The sequence below is a fragment of the Rutilus rutilus genome (assembly GCF_951802725.1).
Source record: "Rutilus rutilus genome assembly, chromosome: 22".
In the NCBI taxonomy this organism is placed as follows: Eukaryota; Metazoa; Chordata; class Actinopteri; order Cypriniformes; family Leuciscidae; genus Rutilus; species Rutilus rutilus.
Window position 1 is genome coordinate 7,785,633 of NC_140227.1, and position 20,765 is coordinate 7,806,397.

The 20,765-nt window shown below is 34.6% G+C and overlaps 2 protein-coding genes across 2 annotated transcripts; both read left to right on the forward strand.

The window, feature by feature from the left end:
• Nucleotides 1-85: 85 nt before the first annotated feature.
• reep6 (receptor accessory protein 6) lies at nucleotides 86-8,420 on the forward strand. The gene is made up of 7 exons (XM_084395857.1): nucleotides 86-309; nucleotides 1,273-1,366; nucleotides 1,547-1,685; nucleotides 4,115-4,283; nucleotides 7,511-7,587; nucleotides 7,709-7,732; nucleotides 7,856-8,420. The coding sequence occupies exons 1-6, from the start codon at nucleotides 183-185 to the stop codon at nucleotides 7,727-7,729; spliced, it is 627 nt and encodes a 208-aa protein (XP_084251983.1). The 5' UTR covers nucleotides 86-182; the 3' UTR covers nucleotides 7,730-7,732; nucleotides 7,856-8,420.
• A 1,764-nt stretch (nucleotides 8,421-10,184) lies between these two features.
• On the forward strand, nucleotides 10,185-20,765 carry cUnh19orf25 (chromosome Un C19orf25 homolog). Its single transcript, XM_084395198.1, has 2 exons — nucleotides 10,185-10,505; nucleotides 20,068-20,765. The coding sequence occupies exons 1-2, from the start codon at nucleotides 10,364-10,366 to the stop codon at nucleotides 20,250-20,252; spliced, it is 327 nt and encodes a 108-aa protein (XP_084251324.1). The 5' UTR covers nucleotides 10,185-10,363; the 3' UTR covers nucleotides 20,253-20,765.

Here is a 20,765-nt window from a genome sequence, read left to right on the forward strand (position 1 = left end):
CCTTGCTGTCAGTCAGGAGTCTTCATCCTCCCCACAGACACGTCACTAGTCCTACAGTCTGACAGTAAGCGGATTAAGTCTGTTCAGTCAGCGAAACTGCAGAGAGGACGAAATACCATCCATGTTCTCAGTCATACCCCTCTATTAAATTGCATAACGCTACCCTTTCCTTTTAAGCCACGATGTTTGCCATATTTACTAAGATAAAAGATCGCATTGAGGCTTTTTTGAACGAGAAGAATTTAGTCACTGACTGTCTCAATAAAATCGAAGAAAAAACAGGCATCAAGAAACGTTACTTAGCTATCGGTAAGTCCTAGTTTTATCTTAAGTCTTTTCATGTTTTATAGGGGCCTAAAGTGTTTTCTGCGAATAATAAAATGTTTTGTGTTATAATGTAACAGGTGGACACACGGGCCAGTCGAACCGTTACTAGGATGTGAAATTAAAAATATCATTTCTAAAGATAATTAAAAGCTAAAAACAATTAAGTTGGCTAAAACAACTTCACTAATAAATAGCATAGGCCTATTTTATAATAGATCATCAAATCTATTATCGGATATTGCTCGCCCGTTATATTTTATCACACAATGTGTGCGATAAAAAAATATTAGGGAAATAGGCTACACGCACTTGATGACACTGAGTTGTTTCCTTTTGTTTTCATTGAAAGAAAACTTTTGCAATTTAAAAAAAAAAAAAAAAAAAAAAAAACATTATTATTATTATTATTATTATGTTTTTCTAAATGGGCAGATTTTCTCTGACGTAGGTAGCTAACGTCTGTGGACACATTTCGGTAACACTATTTTACAGTGTCCTTCTTAAACATGTTACATTTACTATAGTAATTACATGCAACTAACCCTTAAACACATGTGATCCTAACCCCGACTCTATAGCAAGTAGGCCTAGTCTACATGTAGTTAATTCTTATTAGGCTACTCCGTACTTAATTAATTACACTGTACACGGACATCTTTAAATAAAGTGTCACCAAAATTGCTCTTTAAAGTAGCCTATACCTTCCTAAAACATACAGTAGGCTATGGTATTTCAGCTTCATCCCTCAACATATAAATTGATTATGAAATTGTGATAAATATTTTTTTTTCTGTTCCAAACGCTGTCACATTGAAAATTAGTGTTAATGATTTCATTTGAGGCCTCATTCAAAGACAGTTGTCCATGATTAGCATTAGTAGTTACTGTGATTCTCCCGTTTACACATTGAAGACATTGTTCAGTTATGATTTTTTCTCCCAACAGGTGCTACAGCTGTGACTGGAGCATATTTATTATTTGGATATGGTGCTTCTCTACTCTGTAATCTGATTGGTTTTGTTTATCCTGCATATTTCTCGTGAGTTATGTTTTAAGATATTTCACAAATCAATACTTGTCTTAACCTAAACTGATAGTTTATTATGTCTTTGAGTTTGGTTGTATTTGAGTTTGGATGCAGTAGCTGGAGTTTGGGTGCAGTATACTTGTCTTAACTGGCATATCTTTCAAATAATTTTCTATTTAAATTTTTTTGTAGTATCAAAGCCATAGAAAGTCCTGGTAAGGAGGATGACACACAATGGCTGACGTATTGGGTAATCTACGGCATCTTCAGCGTGGGTGAATTCTTCTCTGACATCTTTCTCTACTGGTTTCCTTTCTACTATGTATGTAAGGTAGGTAGAACAATGCCAGATGCTTTCTCTGACTAATATCCGATTTAAGAGGATCAATTATTACCGGCTTCTTTCTGCTAATTGGCACAAAGACTTCTGCCTTCCTCTGTCATGTCCCTTCTAAGAGGTTAGTTGTTTGGCAAGCTGTTTCATTTAAAACAGCTCTGTTGTTGGTCTTTAGATGGCATAATTTTGGTTTTAGCAGATTTAACATTGTTTTTATGATCTATCAAATATAGATGCACACACACACATATATGTCAGACAGACACAGAGCGCTTGAGTTGGACTTTGCATTTAGTTTTGCACTTTTCCCAGTTCAGTTTCCTTTGTCTTTGTTCATCAGTTACCATGGTTTTTGATTTGGTGTCTTGTTAATCACCTTGTTTAGTCCTCAAGTCATCTTCATTTATATAGCGCTTTTAACAATGTAGAATGAAGTTTTATGTAACAAAGTTCGGGAGGAGCATGTTCAGGTAATCATCCAATCAGCACAAGAAATAGCCAGTATAAATAAAGCCTTCCCTTACCTCCTGTCTCATGACTAATTTCTCAGCATCCCGCCACCACCCCATCACCTCACATTCGGCTGGGTCTGCTCATAGATACCTATGATCTATACATTTATATATGTATAGTAATCCCCAGAGGGGAGTACTCTGGGGTCGGGCTGAATTCCGAGCTCGGAGCCCTCCCCCCGGACAGCAAGCCAAATACGCATTTTAATATTACATCAGATTTCATTAACATGTGAACTCGTGAATTGTTCCAAAGGGGCTTTACATTGATAATAGGAAATTAAAGTAACAGAGATTGTTTTGGCTTTATACAGCAGCTCAAGAATAAAGTTATTGTCCAGCTAAAGTTAGTTTTTAATGATTCACTTCAGTCGCAACGATCATTAGTTATTAACTTAGGGGCTGTATAACCTTAGTGTCCCCTATGTATATAAGCCCTGTGTTTGTTTCAGTTTTTGTCATCTTGTGATCCTGTCTCATAATAGGTGTTGTTCTGTTTCCTGTGTTTTTGTTTCCAGATAAGTGTAATTTGAGTTTATTTTGATTAAAGAAAACTGCTTGCAAATAGATCCAGCGCTTTTATTCATTTTGTGGTGTTCCTCAGGGGTCCATTTTGGGACCGTTGCTGTTCTCTCTGTATATGCTTCCTCTAAGCTCTATTTTTCGGAAAGTATGGTATTGCATACCACTGTTATACCGACGATCTCCAGTTTTATCTTCCTGTGAGCTTAGATAAAACCTGCTCGCTAGACAGAGTACAGGAATGTTACAGTGACATTAAACTTTGGCTTTCTAGCAACTTTCTCCAATTAAATGAGAGTAAAACTGAGGTTTTAATTGTAGGTTCTCCCATCTCACCTACCTTTCCTGATCATTTAGGTTCCTTGTCCATAAAGATTGAAGATCATGTAAAGAGTATGGACTCATCACTACATTTTAAGAAACAGATTGGTGCCGTAGTTAACCTGAGATCAATTGCTAAAGTAAAGCATTTTCTATCCAGTAAGGATTTGGAAATCGTGGTTCACTCTTTTATCTCATCAAAGATTGAGTATTGCAATTCTCTATATATTCCCCCAGACTATGCTAGTCCACTTACAGTTAGTGCAAAATGCAGCAGCAAGACTTTTAATGGGGGTGAGAAAGAGAGACCATATTACCCCCGTACTGCAGTCCTTACATTGGCTTCCTGTTAAATTCAGGATTGATTTTAAAGTTCTCTTGTTTGTCTACAAGGCCCTATCAGGCCTTGCCCCCGTACATCAGTGATCTTATTATTCACTCTCCTTCTAGAGTTCTCAGGTCCTCTGACCAACAGCTTTTAAAGGTCTCTCGTTGTCATTTAAAATCAAAAGGAGATCGTGCTTTTTCTGTGATAGGTCCCAAACTCTGGAATAGTCTCCCATTCCACGTGAGGTCAGCCCCATCAATTGCCACTTTTAAGACTTATTTAAAAACGTATTTATTTTCTTTAGCTTTCGAATAAGTTATGTTTGCTTTGTTATATGATTTTAACGTTTTAATTTTTGGAAAGCACTTTGGGGCAACGTCAGTTGTTTGAAAATGTGCTATATAAATAAAGTTGCTTGCTTGCTTTATTTCTGTCTGCAACCCCTTGTGGACAAGCATACTGAGACTCTAAAATGTAAACTAAAAAATACATAATTTAAGCTAGATTGATTCTCTGGTTGTTTCTTTTGTTGTCTTCCTGCATATACAGTAACAGTGAACTATTATTACTTTTTCTGGGTAGGTAATTGTAAAGTTCGACAAACTACTTTCTTAACTCGTTGCCGCTTTAGTTTCTTAACTTTAATAGGGACAACTCTACAGCCATGTTAGTGATGATTTCTCAAACTAACCCATTACTTACTCTAACTTGCTCTTTTTGGTGTCTTTGCTGGTGTTTAGTGCCTGTTCCTGTTATGGTGCATGGCTCCGGTCTCCTGGAATGGTTCTCAGATTCTGTACAGGCGTGTCGTGCGGCCATTTTTCCTGAAGCATGAAGCCACGGTAGATGGGATGGTCAACGATATAAGTGGAAAGGCCATGACAGCAGCTGAAAACGTCACAAGAGAGGGTATACAACATAAGACTGTCGTGGTTCAAAACACCATTCATTTCCAGAATTTTTATAAAGAGAATATCATCTAACGCTTGAAGTGTACTTCACTTTTTAAGTGTATGCTTTTGTATGGGCACAGTGTGAGGTCAAATTCATCATCAGCATAGTATGCACGCACTATTTTATTAATCACGCATACTTTGTACGCTCAGCTCACACATGCACCTTAATATTTTCTGTAATTAGTAGTGTTGTAGTCAAGACCCCCTAAAACAAGACTTTGAGGGGTTGAAACCAAGACAAGACCAAGATCACATTCGTGTAAGCAGGTTATGTGACATACCCGGGTATGTTTAAGGGTAAGTAAGCGGATAACCTCAACTTTTGGTTCCAAAACCAGAGGTAACTTTCAGGGTATGGAAGTAGCCATAGCAACCTACTTTCTGTGCTCCGGAGCAGGATCTGTTCCAGGGTTAGTTTACTTCAGAGGTGTTCAGCACATTTTCAGCACATGCGTGCCCTATTGATGAGGCTTCAGTGAGTGTGACAGATTGCACACAATATTAAATCTATAGTTATATTGATATATAAAGCACTATTAAAACAAGGTATTGTTGATTTTATTATAATATATAGCTATATAATTCTCATCTCACACATCGTTGATTTGCATTCAGACGTTTTTTTATTTTTGCAACAGGACGTTTTCTATGCTATAACGTATTTCTATAATAAAGACATATGATATGATATGATATGATATATTTTACCTTTCAAGCAATGTGGAAGCAAAATGACTAAACAAAAAACAATTGTGTTATCTTTGCAAGCACAGACTGTATTTAGTTTAATCAGTCTTTCTTTTTTATTATATAATTAGCATCAAACAAACGATATAGTTCTTATTCACAGCGATATGCACTAAGTATGTAAATCAGTATTTAACAAAAGAAGAAGAAATAATTAATATTCTGCACATTTTCACTCTGTTGAGAATGTCTTGTGTGGTAACCTGGACGCGTTTTTGGAACGAGCATACCTTGAGTAAGCAAGGTTTAATCAGTCGAGAATTCAAGGTATGTTTGACCGTAAGATAACCTTGCTTTCTGGAATACACCCTAGCTTATACCTTTACCTATATGATAATGCTTAATTATATCATATGTTTTATTATGATTTCATACAAGTACTTTTTTGCAATCATATCTTGCATTTTGTGGGCCTTTGTATTAATTTTGGTGAAATATTAAAGTTATTGATTGCATTTGAATCAGGAAGTTTTACATCCAATCACATTAATGATGTTAAAAAATAAATGAATGATGTTAACAATGCACTGTCAATTTAGTGATATCCCCACAGTTGTGGTCTTGACAGGTCTTGAGATAAAATCCAGAGTCTTCTTAGTCTGAGACCAAGACTAAACCGAGTACAGTCGCAGTTGTTTTGCAGTCGAAAAAGACAGAACAACGACAAACTACCGGAGATGGCAATATACAGGCATTTTTATCGACCATGACTACTGGAGAGAAGTAGCACAGACATGGACAAGGATGAAACTTTCTAGTGTGCATGTGTCCATGCTGTGTCCATGCTATCTAACGTAGGATATTTTGAAAGGCTATCAAGTCAAAACGGGCCAACAGTGCCATGTGGCTGTCCACGTAATATTCAAATAAACTGTAAAAAAAAATTCGAAGATGTTAAGATGTAAAATACTACATTCTGGTTGTAAATTGGTATAGTCAAACATTATTTTACAAAGGCCAATGCTGACGCTGCTCTATAAAATACATAATTCAGTTTAATGACAGCAAGTGCAAAATTACTCAAAACTTTGCTCACACACACACACACACACACACACACACACACACACACACACACACACACACACACACACACACACACACACACACAGTGCCGGCCCGAGCCTTTTGGGGGCCCTAAGCAGAATTTGATTTGGGGGCCCCCTCCCACCACGCAGAGTCACCTGTGCTTGACGATTATTGACACAATGTCACGCTATAATGTTACATTATAAATTAATACAATGAGGTTATGTATTAATACAAAATAAATACTTAATAAAAAATAGATACTTAAAAAAGTTTTAACTTTTTCTTTACTCTTTTACTAACTCTTGGAAACTTCTGAAAACAAACTGTCACAAAACATATTAAAAAAAATATTTGCAAAATATCCTCCAACGTTTTGCAACACTTTGCAGTTTGAATGATGTCTTATGAACATGACGGGATATGTTTTTATGTTTCCACTGTTCGATCGCGCCCGCGACTCACACACACACACACACACACACACACACACACACATACACACACACACACACACACAAACATATTCCAGCTTTGTAATCTTCCACTGTGATGTTTCCAAGCACATTTTTGCGCGTGTGAAGAGGATGATATTTTCCGTCGATATTGGAACGTTACGTAAGTGAAGTACAAAGCCTATGATAAAGAATAGTTTACCATCCAAATCCATCGCGAATGTTGAAACATTTTGATTCTAATGAGAGAGATACGTGAGCCCAACGCCGCTTACTTTCACTTTCGCTTTAAATTATTTCGTTTTGGCTTGTTTATAGTTATTTTTTTTATTCTTGTTCTGTTCTGAATATCATTACATTTAAAGGATAAATCATTGATCAAATCCAATTTTTGTGACATGGCTTAACATTACCGTGACTTTGCGCATGAGTTGTCTATGCACGCGAGGTTATGCGCATGACTCAAACACTGGCAGACTCAGCAGCAGTTGTAGGCAGGTATATTGATCATGAAATCAGAATTTTCTTGTCTTGAATTATTAATCCTTTCATTCATTTATGTCACTTGTTTAAGTTAATTAATATGTAAAAAAAAAAAAAAAAAAACTCGATTGGGGGCCCCCTGGTGGCGAGGGGGCCCCAAGCTGCCGCTTAGTTCGCTTATGCCTCGGGCCGGCCCTGCACACACACACACACACACACACACACACACACACACACACACACACACACACACACACACACACACACACACACACACACAATTAGAGTTAGAGTAATGGAGCATTACTTATTCACACCGCAAAACTAAATTAAGTAGTTTTAATTACAGCCTTGATTGAACTCAGCTCATTGTTTGCTTAGATTAATGTAAATGTAATTTTTTCATCTAATTTTTCTCATCTGTTCAAGTTTTCACTTGTTCAATCCATCAATCTTTCTATTGCAGTCCTTCACACTCTGGCAAGAAACCGGACAATTGGCCCAGCTGAACCTGAAGCCAAAAGACTGTCCACTTCTGCTCCTGTATGTTATGATATTGCTAATAAACCAACATTTGTCAAGATAAACATTTTTCCATGCTTTGGTTTTCTGCACATTAATCGATCTCTCTATACTGTCTCTCCTTTCATGTCTCTGAATCTAGCCTGAACCCACTGTTGATTAAATGGTAAGTTTTTAGTTTGTGTCTGTGTGCTGTGTGTGTGTGTGTGTGTGTGTATGTATATATGAGGTGGGAGGTATTTTAATATATATATATATATATATATAATCTTTTTTTTATTACATGCAGAAATACAGGTGGGCAGAGTGGTCTGAGGAGACAAATCACTTGACGCAACATGCAAGAGATGCAGCATTATGTTGAAGACTTGACATGACAGCAGTATCATTGTCTCAATGTAAAGGCCTCAATGAGTGAATTGTAATTCATCTTCATCTGCATGATTTTCAGGCTCCCATTGTCAGGAGTGCTTGGACTTTAATAATCCGGTATATTTATTTATATTTCTAAACTGTAAATGTCCTGAACACACTTATTTATGTCAGTTATTTTTTGCTCACTGTTAATATACATTTCTACCGGTTGTTTAAATGTCTTTGGCATTTAAATGTAGCCAATTAGAAATGTAGACAATTCAACAGAAACTATTGTATTTACTGGTTTCTCTGTAACAATTTATGTTGTATTTATGCCATTTATCAGGGATTTTGTAATCTTAATATTATTATGATAAAAAATGTAAGTCTTCAAACTCAATAAATTTGTTTTGTATTATACATTTGGATTCTTTTCTCATGTACCTTTGACATCATCAACTTATTTCCTTAAACTGAATTAAATGTGTCCAACTATTGAGTTTTGTGATTGTCAAATGTGCAAATAATGAAACAGAAATCATTTTTATTGTCCCCATGCTCATAATTTTTTTCTATTAAGAAACATAAAAATATCTATTCTACAAATAATTAAAAGTTATTGTGAAATTTGTATTAATAATAAAAATAATGAAACTTATATATATATATATATATATATATATATATATATATATATACTGTAGGCTATACTGTATATATAATGCATGATTCATAAAAGCTGCACATTTATCAAATGGATCCGTATGCAGAAAATTATACTGCATACATACATTAAAAATAATGTCTAACATTATGCAACAATCAATTGTCAGTGCTGTGTAGATTAGCAGTTGTACTAATTGTAGTCGGCTACTACTGATTCCAAATTGCACAACACATTTTTTTAGCTAGTAACGTAGTTCATTACATTACACACTTATTTGCACAAGGTAATGTAACTCGTTCATCACATTGATTTGAACAGCATAATCTTGTACCATATTGATATAAAACAATACATATACAGAGAAAGAAAATATATTCATTTTTTTTATCAAAAACATGAAGTACATTAAATATTACATTACACCAGGGTTAACCAGACGATCATGATTCCCAGGGATTTTGTGAATTTAATGAAAAGCTAATTAAATCATAAAAATATCAAATAAAAATAATTTAAAAATAGACAATCAAAATAAAACACTTACTAAAAAATGTTTATTTATTTATTTTATTTTATTTTTTTGCTTACTTGCGTGTCATGTTGACGAATCCCTGCATGTACATATGAAATATGTGAATTTGTACATTTTATTTGATAACGCCACGTGTGTGAAAGACAAAAGCCTTCCAAAGACAGTAATACATGGTTAAATGATTCATTGAGTGATAATTCAAATAATAATTATGTTTGTCAGGAGCTGATTAGATATGCAATGTTGAGACAACACTTCTTAAAAATCAAATGCTATCTGGGTCTTAGTTTTCAGTGATATACATGACTAGTTGTTGGTCTGTGTGTGCAATTCCACAAACTTGGAAGACCTTCTGATTGTATATAAGTATATATATATAAGTTTTAGAAAAGAAAATGTATTAAAAGATAAAAAAAATTGTAAGATTGAAATATGAATACTTTGCTACCATTGTGAGAATAACATTATATAAAAAAGTAATAGTCTACGAGAATTTTATGACATAATGTAATCTAATTATTAAAATTTTAGAATTTGATTAAGCAATCCAGATTACATGTAGTTACCATAGACTGTAAAAAATAGTACACTGTAAAAAATTTGTAACACTCCCAAATCAAAAATTTCAATTGACCGATAACATCTAAATTTTTCAATTGGCCCAAGTGAAATTCTGTAAATTCTAAAATTAAATGTACAGATTTTCACTTGGGCCAATTGAAAAATTTAGATGTTATCGGTCAATTGAAATTTTTGATTGGGGAGTGTTACAAATTTTTTACAGTGTAGTTACCCAGCACTTTCAATTGTTTTATCTCTGTAAGATCACTATGGGTTTAGACCCCCTCGTTTTATTTATTTCTAGTTGTGTGTGCATTATTTATAGGTTATATATGTGTTGATGTAAATTGATCTCAACCTGAAATTACATTTATTATTATTTGCAGTGTTATTTCAATTGTTAAAATGCAAATTATTTTCAAATGCTTTTTTACTCCGAGTCAAAAGATGGCGACAATCATCACAAAAAAACGTCATCCTTTGACTGTTGAAACGTCATCCTCTGACGTGTCGCACTGGATGCCATAGTAAACAGTTTACATGTGAAATATGTGTTTCAGTAATTTACTAATAGGGTTTGTTTCACAGTCACAGTGCACAGTTTCCTCATCAACATGAACACTAATGCTCTATAAGAATCCTTGGTGTTTAAAACTAGAGCTGGTGCGTTTCCAACCAGGATGAATTTTGGTTCCAAAGGCAAGAAGCGGATGGTTCTGCCGAGCCGACCCGATCCGCCGACAGTGGAGCAGATCATGGAGGATGCAAACCGAGCCTATCCCAATGATCCAGTGTTCACTGTTTTACACCAATCTGCTGAAGGTAGGCAATCGGACAGACGAGAATATTTCAGCACAGTGGCTTTAAACACAGTCGAGTGCTGATCTATTAAAAGCACAAAGTTTCATACAGCAACACAGTGAAAGTATCTGAACAAGAAGTTCGTTTTCAGACACTTCACATAAAAAACAAACACATTTTGCATCGCAAATGCAAATGAACAACTGACAGATGGCCAGTATCATAGCTCAGTATATTATTTTATCACGGTAACTTAGGCTAATTCTTGCTTGCCTTTGCGCTATTTTATTTTTTAGTATATGAAGACACGAATCAACCTCGTTCAATACTGTATTTTGAATGAATCGTTCTCGTTAGTATATTTTTCATTGTCCCCTTTGAAGGGCCGTGGGAAAGTAACTTTTAGTATGTTTTAAATCTTTTTTTACCATAATCGCTGTGGTAAAAATAAGTGTGTGTGTGTCCTACTGCCTAACCATATCAGGGTTTTTCCTGGGTCAAAATTGGTCTTCGGTGGTGGCTGACCGACATGGTCATCCACACACAGCAAAGAGTACCCTAGTACCCACATGATCCGCAAGCCCAATATTGACAATAAATGTTCAATTTAAAATAAATACAAAGAAACAGGTTGTGTTTTTTTTTTTTTTTTTTTTTTTTTTTTAAGGTAATTTACTACACATTGTCATAGGCCTATACATACTGTGGATTATTAAGGCTAAATTTTACTAAACACTCTTGCTAAATTAGGTAAGCACACTTACTTTATCATTTCAGATTAGGGGTGGGAATCTCTAGGCACCTCACGATTCGATTCGATTACGATTCAGAGGGTATCGATTATTAAAGTTTTTTTTTTTTTTTTTTTTACTTGGGTACTTTTAAAGCAAAGTATTTATGATGACCCATAACGAACTTACTTCCATCTTCCTATATTAATTTTATTAATAAAACAAATGGAAGTGATTTGAACATTGCAAAGAACCAACATGAAAATACATGTGTGCCTGTACTAGCAGTGTACTTGTAGTAAATTAATACAAACTTCAGCATATTCTGAATCTCTAGCATTTAATAATAGACTTCTAACCAACATCCTCTGGTTATTTCCAATGAGCAATATAATCCTTCAGACAAAAAACATTTTGCTGTAGCAAATTCACAAACAGTTTTCGTTCAAAAATATAGAATTATGTACCAGCAGCTCTCATATAATGCTTGTGGACTTATGCATATTCTGAATAATTAGTAACATACAAAGCCTCTCTTATTCACAACTAAATAATAAAGAGGTATGACTTGAAATGTTTGCTGTATACCACAATCAAAAACAGCTTATACAAAAAAAGTGAATGAACATCTGCAGAGAGCACAGTCAAAATGTAACTTTTTGTGACTGGCATTGCACATATTGCAGGGCAGTACAACGTAAGTATAACAGATCGGTTTACAGTATATTGATGTGAAAACTAAATAGGCTACTGAAAACAGCTTTCATACAAAAAATACTAAATAGGTAACAATGAAATTGCCAATTTTCCATACGCTAGCTTTTAACGAAGAGGGTGCCGTTCGAATTTGGCGCTCAGGCATCATGCGTCTGTTATGTGCGCGAGTCTGTTATGTGCGCGCCACAGACTGCACGTCCGCTAGAGTTCCGCCTTTTGCGTTCCGTCAATATTATGTTTTTTTAGAGATTTGATTTTTTTGACATTTGTGAATCGATTCAGAATCGTCCACGTCCGCATCGCGATGCATATAAGAATCCGCGCGGTGCTGTGATCGTTCTCTCCGTCACTCCGTCAGTAGCCTGCTTCACTCACAAAACCAATTACAGATCAAATAAAGCTTTGGCGGGACAAAAAATCGTTTTGGCGGCCGCCAAAAAAATTTCAATGTAGGAAAAACCCTGCATATTTTTTAAATTTGTACCAGAAGTGTTTCTGGAGTGTTTGCAAACACTAGTCACTAGTGTAACGTTTGACAATCGTTAGACATTCGGTTTTATACCCATTAAACTCGCTGCGCATTTCATGTTTTCTGCCCAAACCAACTTAGATATGCATAATGTCCTTTTCATGTGTATATTAATTAGTCCTATAAATCAAAACAGTTTATGACATTATGTTATCAAACTAATGGTAAAATGTTCAGAAAAATATACCTTTTATTGCACAAGGCTCTGTTTTTGGAATTAGCTTTACACATAATTTATAATAATTTTTGAAATTGAAATCTAAATACAACACTGTTTGGCCTAAAGGTATCAAACCAACTATAAATTACTCAGAATATTATTCTCTGTAATGCACAAGGCTTGTTTTCTTGATTATTATTTTTAAAATATTTTTTTATAATGCTTATTTTCAGATAATTAAATTGGTCATTTTTATATACAGTACTAAACTGTTAAAATCCATCAAATTAAAGCGATTAAATATTATTCCCTTTAATGCACAAGGCTTGTTTTCCAGATTATTCATCCGTCATTTTTTTATAAGGTTTATTTTTCAGATTATTAATCTGGTATATTTTATATACAGTACTGAACTCATTTAAATCCATTAAACTACAACACCATTTGGCCTAATCTATCAAATAACCATTAAATTACTCAAAATATTATTCTCTATTATACTCAAGGCTCGTTTTCCAGATTATTCATCTGATTTTTTTTTATAAAGTTTATTTTTCAGATTAATAGGCTATACATCTGGTATTTTTTTTATTTTATATACAGTACTAAACCCATTCAAATCCATTAAACTACAACACTGTTTGGTATCAAACCAACTGTAAATTACTCCGAATATTATTCCCTGTGTTTATTATTCACAGGCTTGTGTTAGAGAGTACACTTTTGATGCACACAATACAAATATACATTATTCAACCCATTTAAACCAAGTATTTTAAAAATAATTTTCAGAAGAAACAGTATTTTAAAGATAATTTCTTTTAAAGAAAACAAGCCTTGTGCATCATAGATAATAATACTATTCGGAGTAATTTACAGTTGGTTTGATACCTTTAGGCCAAACAGTCTTGTAGTTTAATGGATTTTAATGGGTTTAGTACTGCATAAAAATACCAGAGCAATAATCTGAAAAATAAACCTTATATATATAAAAAATAAAAAAAACTACAGATGAATAATCTGGAAAACAAGCCTTGTGCATTAAAGGGAATAATATGATAATCCAGAATAATACAGTTGTTTGATACTTTTAGGCCAAACGGTGTTGTAGTTTAATCAATGGATGTAAATGGGTTTAGTACTGTATATAAAAAATACCAGATTAATAACCCAAAAAAATAAACCTTATAAAAAATACAAAAAATAATAATCAGAAAAACAAGTCTTGTGCATCATAGAGAATAATATTCGGAGTAATTTACAGTTGGTTTGATACATTTAGGCCAAACGGTGTTGTAGTTTAATGGATTTAAATGATTTCAGTACTGTATATAAAATACCAGAATTATAATCTGAAAAACAAACCTTATAAAAATACCAGGTTAATAATCTGAGAAACAAGCCTTGTGCATCATAGAGAATAATATTCTGAGTAATTTACACTAGGTTGTATACCTTTAGGTCAAACAGTGTTGTAGTTTAATGGATTTGAATGGGTTTAGAACTGTATATAAAACATACCAGATGAATAATCTGAAAAATAAGCCTTATAAAAAAAAAATACCAGATAAATAATCAGAAAAACATGCCTTGTGCTTTATATAGAATAATATTCAGAGTAATTTACAGTTGGTTTTATACCTTTAGGCCAAACAGTGTTGTAGTTTAGATTTGAATGGGTTTAGTACTGTATATAAAAAAATACCAGATTAATATCAAGAAATATCAAGCCTTGTGCATTAATATTCTGAGTAATTTACAGTTGGTTTGAAACCTTTAGGCCAAACAGTGTTGTAGTTTAATGGATTGACAGTATTGCATACATTTACGTTTCAAAATGTATTATAAAATAGGGTAAACGTACCTATTAAGCTCACCAAAATCTACATTGAGATATTTTTAGTGCACAAGATACTGGTTTCAGTACAAGAAATTTTACAAGTTATTTTAAAATAAAATATTAATCTCTCACACAATAATATTTCATTTGATTTTAAATGACAAAAGCATTTAAATTAAGATGTACATCATTAAATATAAAAAGTCTGCCTGTGCTTAATGGGTTAAAGGGTTTTGTACCCTTTAAGCACACCCCTGTTGCCAATAAGCTCACAACATGTTTTATTAAAAATTCTTGTTTATTTTAAACAACCTTTTTAAAGAATAATTGATGATTTTTTTATTTGAAGGTGCAGAGTCAATCACCAAAAAAAACCAACAGAACACTAAAATCGAGCACCAGATCCAAAAGATCAGATCTGTTACATACGCAGTCTACTTGAGTCTAAAGTGCTACTTACGCAACTTGTGACGTCAGAAGTAGCGTAGTGCGTCATGGCATAGCGTAAATATCAGCAGTATGTCGCATTATTCGCATAAGTTGCGCTTTAGACTTAAGTTGAATCTGTATGTTAGTTTGGCTAACATTCATAAATATGAATATTTTTCTTACACAAACTCATGGTTCTGCTTCAAAAGGCCTTTATTAACCCGTGTGGAGCACTTTAATGATGGATGGATGCACTTTTTTGAGCTTCAAACTGATGGTTGCAATCTAGGGATGCACTATGATATCGGCACAACATCGGTATCGGCCGATAAAAGCTTTAAATGACCATCATCGGCATCGGCTGATATGATAATTTCTGCCGATGAGCCTTGCCGATAGGGTGGCGTGTTTCCTATGTGCACATGACGACCGTGCATGAGGGCCAGCAACTTAACATGTGGAGGCATTTCGCATGGGCGTCAGTTTGGTTTGAAATGTGCTGGGGACAGAGACGCATTCGCAAGTGCATTTTCAGAAGTGCTGGGTACAATGACGCAGTAATTTTTTTTCTCTTTCGTGCAGGTCATGTTTTGAAAGGCGATGTCCTATAGCTTACTAATGTAAACTCTCCAAGCTACTATGCTCTCCACAGAGCATAAAATAGTCATTTTATTTTATTTTTCGTGTTCGCATTTATGAGGAAAAACAGTGACAGTTCTCGGTTATGGACGTGAGCGCTCTGAAAGCGGCACTAAAAGAGACTGCTTTAACACTTCGACAGAGACCTCAAACAGAAAGCACAAAGCCTTTCTAAGTGAATTTCGTTTTGTATTAATTGTATCTTAATTTTAATCAATGTTTCATCAACCAATTGCCTGGATTTAATAAATAATAAGTAAAGCAGATAATAGATATCACGACACGGAGGCGCCCGCGATTGAACTGGAGCTAGTCTCATAAATGAAACGAAACTCAGCATAGCCTACTTGCCTCACAGACCTGAGAAATATATGTATTACCTACAGAACGCTTGAAATCATATTTTTAAACAGAACAATTCAAAACGAAAGAAAACTATATCAGAAATGTGCATTTCTCTCTGGCGCGTTCACTACTGCGAAGATCGCGAGTCATCGTCAACTTCATCTTTGCAGCCGACACAGAAAACACTTGTTTATTAATAAACAATTAAAATGTCTCCTTGCTATATATTTGACATATTCATAATCTTAATTTTGCGGTTCGTTGTGACAGCTTTTAGTTGCTTTATTGGCAGCGCCACCCTTACATGTTACATGAACGACCTGCATCAGCACCGAAAACAGGGGAGCATTTGGTAGACCTGTTCAAGTAGAAGATGTACATTTTTTATTTGAAAATTTATTTTTATTTATTTTACTCCTCTAAGGACTGAAGTTTGAAGTCTGAACTTAAAAATAAAATATGGCACTGGCATATAATTTATTCTCCAAGTGAAATAATTTGCCTATTTTTCAGGGGTGAATGTCTGTCTACATTTGTAAAATTATACATTTATGGTAGAATCAAATGTTGTTTTGTTTGTCTTGTGTATTGCCTTATCTACAACACATGAGTAATATGGTAAAGGTAGTACAGGAGAGAGACTTGGATTTCTCTTCAGTAAAATTAAAGTGTGAATATATAAGGGGGAAAATATGTGTATCGGTATCGGCAAAGGAAAAAATTTGTTTGAAAATATCGGCATATCGAATATCGGCCAAAATGCAATATCGTGCATCCCTATTGCAATCCACTGCTATTATAAAGCTCGGAAGCGTCAGGGTGTTTATTAATATAACTCCGATTGTATTTGTCTGAAAGAAGAATGTCATATACACCTAGGATGGTTTGAGGGTGAGTAAATCATGGGCTAATTTTCATTTTAAAGTGAACTACTCCTTTTAAAAACCTCTGATTGTTCACATGCTCAATATATATTTGTCTGTGATTTTCTTCTATGATCAAATGTGTAAAGCTAATTCCAAAAACAGAGCCTTGTGCAATAAAAGGTATATTTTTCTGAACATTTTACCATTAGTTTGATATCATAATGTCATATAGTTAAATTGTTTAATTGATTTATAGAGATTGATTTATAGAGATAATTAATATATATTTTATTTGTTGAAATTAAGATTTGTGCAATGAAAAGGACATTTGTTTATGCATATCTGAGTTAGTTTGGGCAGAAAACATGAAATGCGCAGAGAGTTTAATGGGTATAAAACCAAATGTCGAACGTTAAACTAACTTTACCGCTGTTGCAAACTGTCTCTTAGATGTTTCCTGTCAGATGCTAAATAGACATTTAGAAAAAAATGTCTTTAAGAGGTTTATCATTTGGTTAATGAGTGTATGTAAAACTGCTTTAACTACGACGTTTATGAGATGTTTGTACACAACAGATGTTTTCCAGATTAAGTGCTCGTACCTGTGCTATCTGGGAAACCCTAAACCTTAATTTGGGGATGTCATCATAGAAATGCATACATTTTAATATAATTTGTAAAAATGAAGATAGTTCTCTGTTAGGGTTAAGTCAGGGGGAAATGTATTTTAATATAGTTCATATTCATAATATCTTGACACTGGCAACATGCTTTATTTGTTGTTATTCTTGTTCATAATTTATTCTGAACTCCCCTCCCCCATTATACATACTGTATATATCGCAAAAAAAAAAAAAAAAAATTACCCCCCCCCCCCCCCATTTATTTTATTCAAATGAAAAATAAAAAAAAGATTATTTTAATTAAGGTGCGGTAAATGTCATGTCAATAGTGTAGCGATGCATGAAGCAAAGCTCACACATGTCACTTTCTATACACCAGCTTTCTGTTGGTCAACAGTGTGAAAACCCCTTTGCGAAATAGCCTATGCATGGAAAAATCTTTAGGCCTCACTTGAAATTACTGATCGCATGGATTCCTATTAAAATTACGCCATATATTGCCGTTCAGACAGAGGGCATCATTGACTGACAGCCAAAACCTTGACCTCCTAAAAGGACCTGGTTTGCATCGTTTCAGTCGGACAGGATTCGTTTTTAGGATATAGGCTATGTATGCAAATTAATTGTGATTCATTTGAATAACACAAGAATGAATCCGCATATTAGAATGATACTGAAAATTCAACTTTGATCACAGGAATAAATGACATTTTAGAATATAATAAAATAAAGAAGTTAATTTAAATTGTCATAATATTTAACAATATTACTGTTTTTTTGTATTTAAAAATAAATGCTGCCTTGGTGAGCTGAAGAGACTTCTTTTAAAAACATTAAAAAAATTCCCGATCCAAAACTTTTGACTGGTAGTCAAGTCACATTTATTTATAGCGCTTTTTACAATACAGATTGTTTCAAAGCAGCTTTACAGTGAGTAAATATAGCCACTCTGGAGTAAACCTTGATGTCATCGTCCAGCTCAGTTCAGTTCTCATATAACGGTGTCAATGCAGGCAGATCAATATTATTGTTGACTATTAAATTAAATGTTAAATTTAATGTCCCCAACTAAGCAAGCCAAGCCAATGGCAACAAAGGTGGAAAAGGGCGACAGTGGCAAGGAACCAAAACTCCATCAGGTGGCAGAATACAGAAAAAAACCTTGGGAGAACCCAGGCTCAGTCAGGGGGCCAGTTCTCCTCTGTAGTGTATCATAATGTACTTTAAATAACATAAAAAAAATAAATGTCAGAATAATCAGTTCTGCTTTTGTTCATTAACATCAGTAGCGACTGAATGTAATCATTGTCTGAAGCTAAAAATTGGAGTCTGTGCCCATCATACACCACAATTTTTTTCTGTCAAAGCTGTCAACTCAGACTGGCATCTGTAGACTTGCTATGACTTTCAAACACAAACTAACGCCAATTCATATCTATTTTACGTTTTGACAAATTGGTGGTCAATTAGTACGAATTTGTAGCCTGGTTTTCCCCATGCTGCCTTGTGCACAGCGCGATTTTATTCACGCTGCTAGGCAGCCTGGACACCATGGACCAGATTTTCCCCTCAAAAAGGGAACCAATCACAGAACGGGGAGGGAGCAGCAAGATGATGACGACGTCTATGCAACACACCGAAGCAGTTTGTTTATATCTATGGATCCAACATGGCATCAGACGCCAAGTTACCTTTCGATGCAGCCTTAGATAAGTAGTTTAGAACGCAAGTGTATTTCGTCTTCTTCCTCGTCGAATTTCTGTCACTCTACATACGTCATCTGGTATAATTGAAACTATTGGCTATATTTGATAGACATTCGTAGCGCCCAATAAATGGCTCTGGGCATTTGTAAACCACGCCTCAAATACGAGAAAATGAACATGTGGTTCCCAGACCACGTCTCAATGAGAAAGAGGTCTGACGTTAGCCAGGCTAACGAATTTGTGCAATTTCACTGTTTTTGAACAATCTGCTTTTACCCCACTGATGATTGGATGTTGGGGTGGAGCTTCATGCTTACTTTTTCGTACGTTTTCTTACGAAACGCATCATCAATTCATACAAAATCACCACCGTTTTCTTATGAGATCGGGTTGGACTTGAGGGAGTTGCCGTCGATTTCTCCAGACTGTGGTGTAGTGTATTCCAGCCATTACTGAACTACAAGTTATCATATCAAGTGATGTCGGTCTCGAAATGAAACGAGTTTTGTGTATTGAACTCCACCCTTATTCAAAGATTCGTGCAAGAAAACACTGTGCACACTAAAATGTTCTGCGGAGTGTATAGAGAACTTCTCGATTTCATTGTCCTTTGAAGATAACCTGAACTAATTTCCTTGTAATAGTATTGCTTGTTTACCTGGTAAGGTTAATGCCATTCATCATCTCATTGGTAATTTAAAGTTCTGTCCTTTTGTGTGTTGTTTGTTCACCTGGTAATGTTACTACCATTCATTCAGAGTGATGTTAGAAAGGTTATATGTCAGTTTTTTTAAGTTGCTGTCTTTATTACTTGTTTCAAGTTGCAATTTTTCTATGAAAATAATAGTTGGGTAATTAAATAATGAATGATTATTACAGAATTGTGAATTGCTATCATTAGTAGTATTGTACATGGGTATTAGCTAGTGTGACTGCACCTTTGCATGCATGATGGTAACATTTGGCCTGACCACTGACTTTAGGGTGTCATCTTTCAGATTTGAAGTCCAGTTCCAGCAACAGTGAAGTGGAGGTCAGATACCTGCAGAGCAGACGCTACATAGAGCTGCATGAGCGATTGCAAGAGGAACGTGGCCATCTTGCTCGGCGGAGAGACGAGCTGCGTGCGGCTGGGGAGTCTTTGGAGCACAGTGTGATGGAGGTGAAGAGGAGTGCACAGTGACAACTCACAGGGGCCTGCAGAACATTCACGCCTGCATCTTACGAACTTGAGATTTGCTTATTCATTAGTTGATTGCCGGACATCGCAATATAACAAATTAAGATTAAAATCAGTGGGAGAATACAAAGTGTTCTTCCTATTGGAAATTAGGTGCATTTATTTAATGATTTGTTTGTAATATTTCTGGCTGATTTGTTTGTTATAAATCTACTTGGTCAATGTTAATATGTGCTGTGTGTGTTTAATATAATTATTCAGTCAATCTAATAAATTGTGCAGTCTTTATGTATTTTACATTATTTAATGTAATTTGTATCTAAATTTTCTCAATACAAGCTTTCTTGAGTTTTTTGATGAATGGAAAATGTCATTGTTTACAGAGTTGAACTGTACATCTGTTCTTTACAGCTTAATTTTCATTAAATAAGTTGTCTTAAATAGCCTAAGATTCTTTGTCCATGTAACATTTTCATTTTAAAATGTTTATGGAGTAAAGATCTCACCACCCTTAAA

Bases quoted from the DNA above. Each gene is read 5' to 3' on its own strand.
- reep6 (XM_084395857.1), top strand. From the start codon at position 183: ATGTTTGCCATATTTACTAAGATAAAAGATCGCATTGAGGCTTTTTTG. The intron at 1,367-1,546 runs GTGAGTTATGTT...ATTTTTTTGTAG, and splicing joins GTTTATCCTGCATATTTCTC to TATCAAAGCCATAGAAAGTC. The intron at 7,588-7,708 runs GTATGTTATGAT...CTCTGAATCTAG, and splicing joins GACTGTCCACTTCTGCTCCT to CCTGAACCCACTGTTGATTA.
- cUnh19orf25 (XM_084395198.1), top strand. From the start codon at position 10,364: ATGAATTTTGGTTCCAAAGGCAAGAAGCGGATGGTTCTGCCGAGCCGA. The intron at 10,506-20,067 runs GTAGGCAATCGG...GTCATCTTTCAG, and splicing joins TTTACACCAATCTGCTGAAG to ATTTGAAGTCCAGTTCCAGC.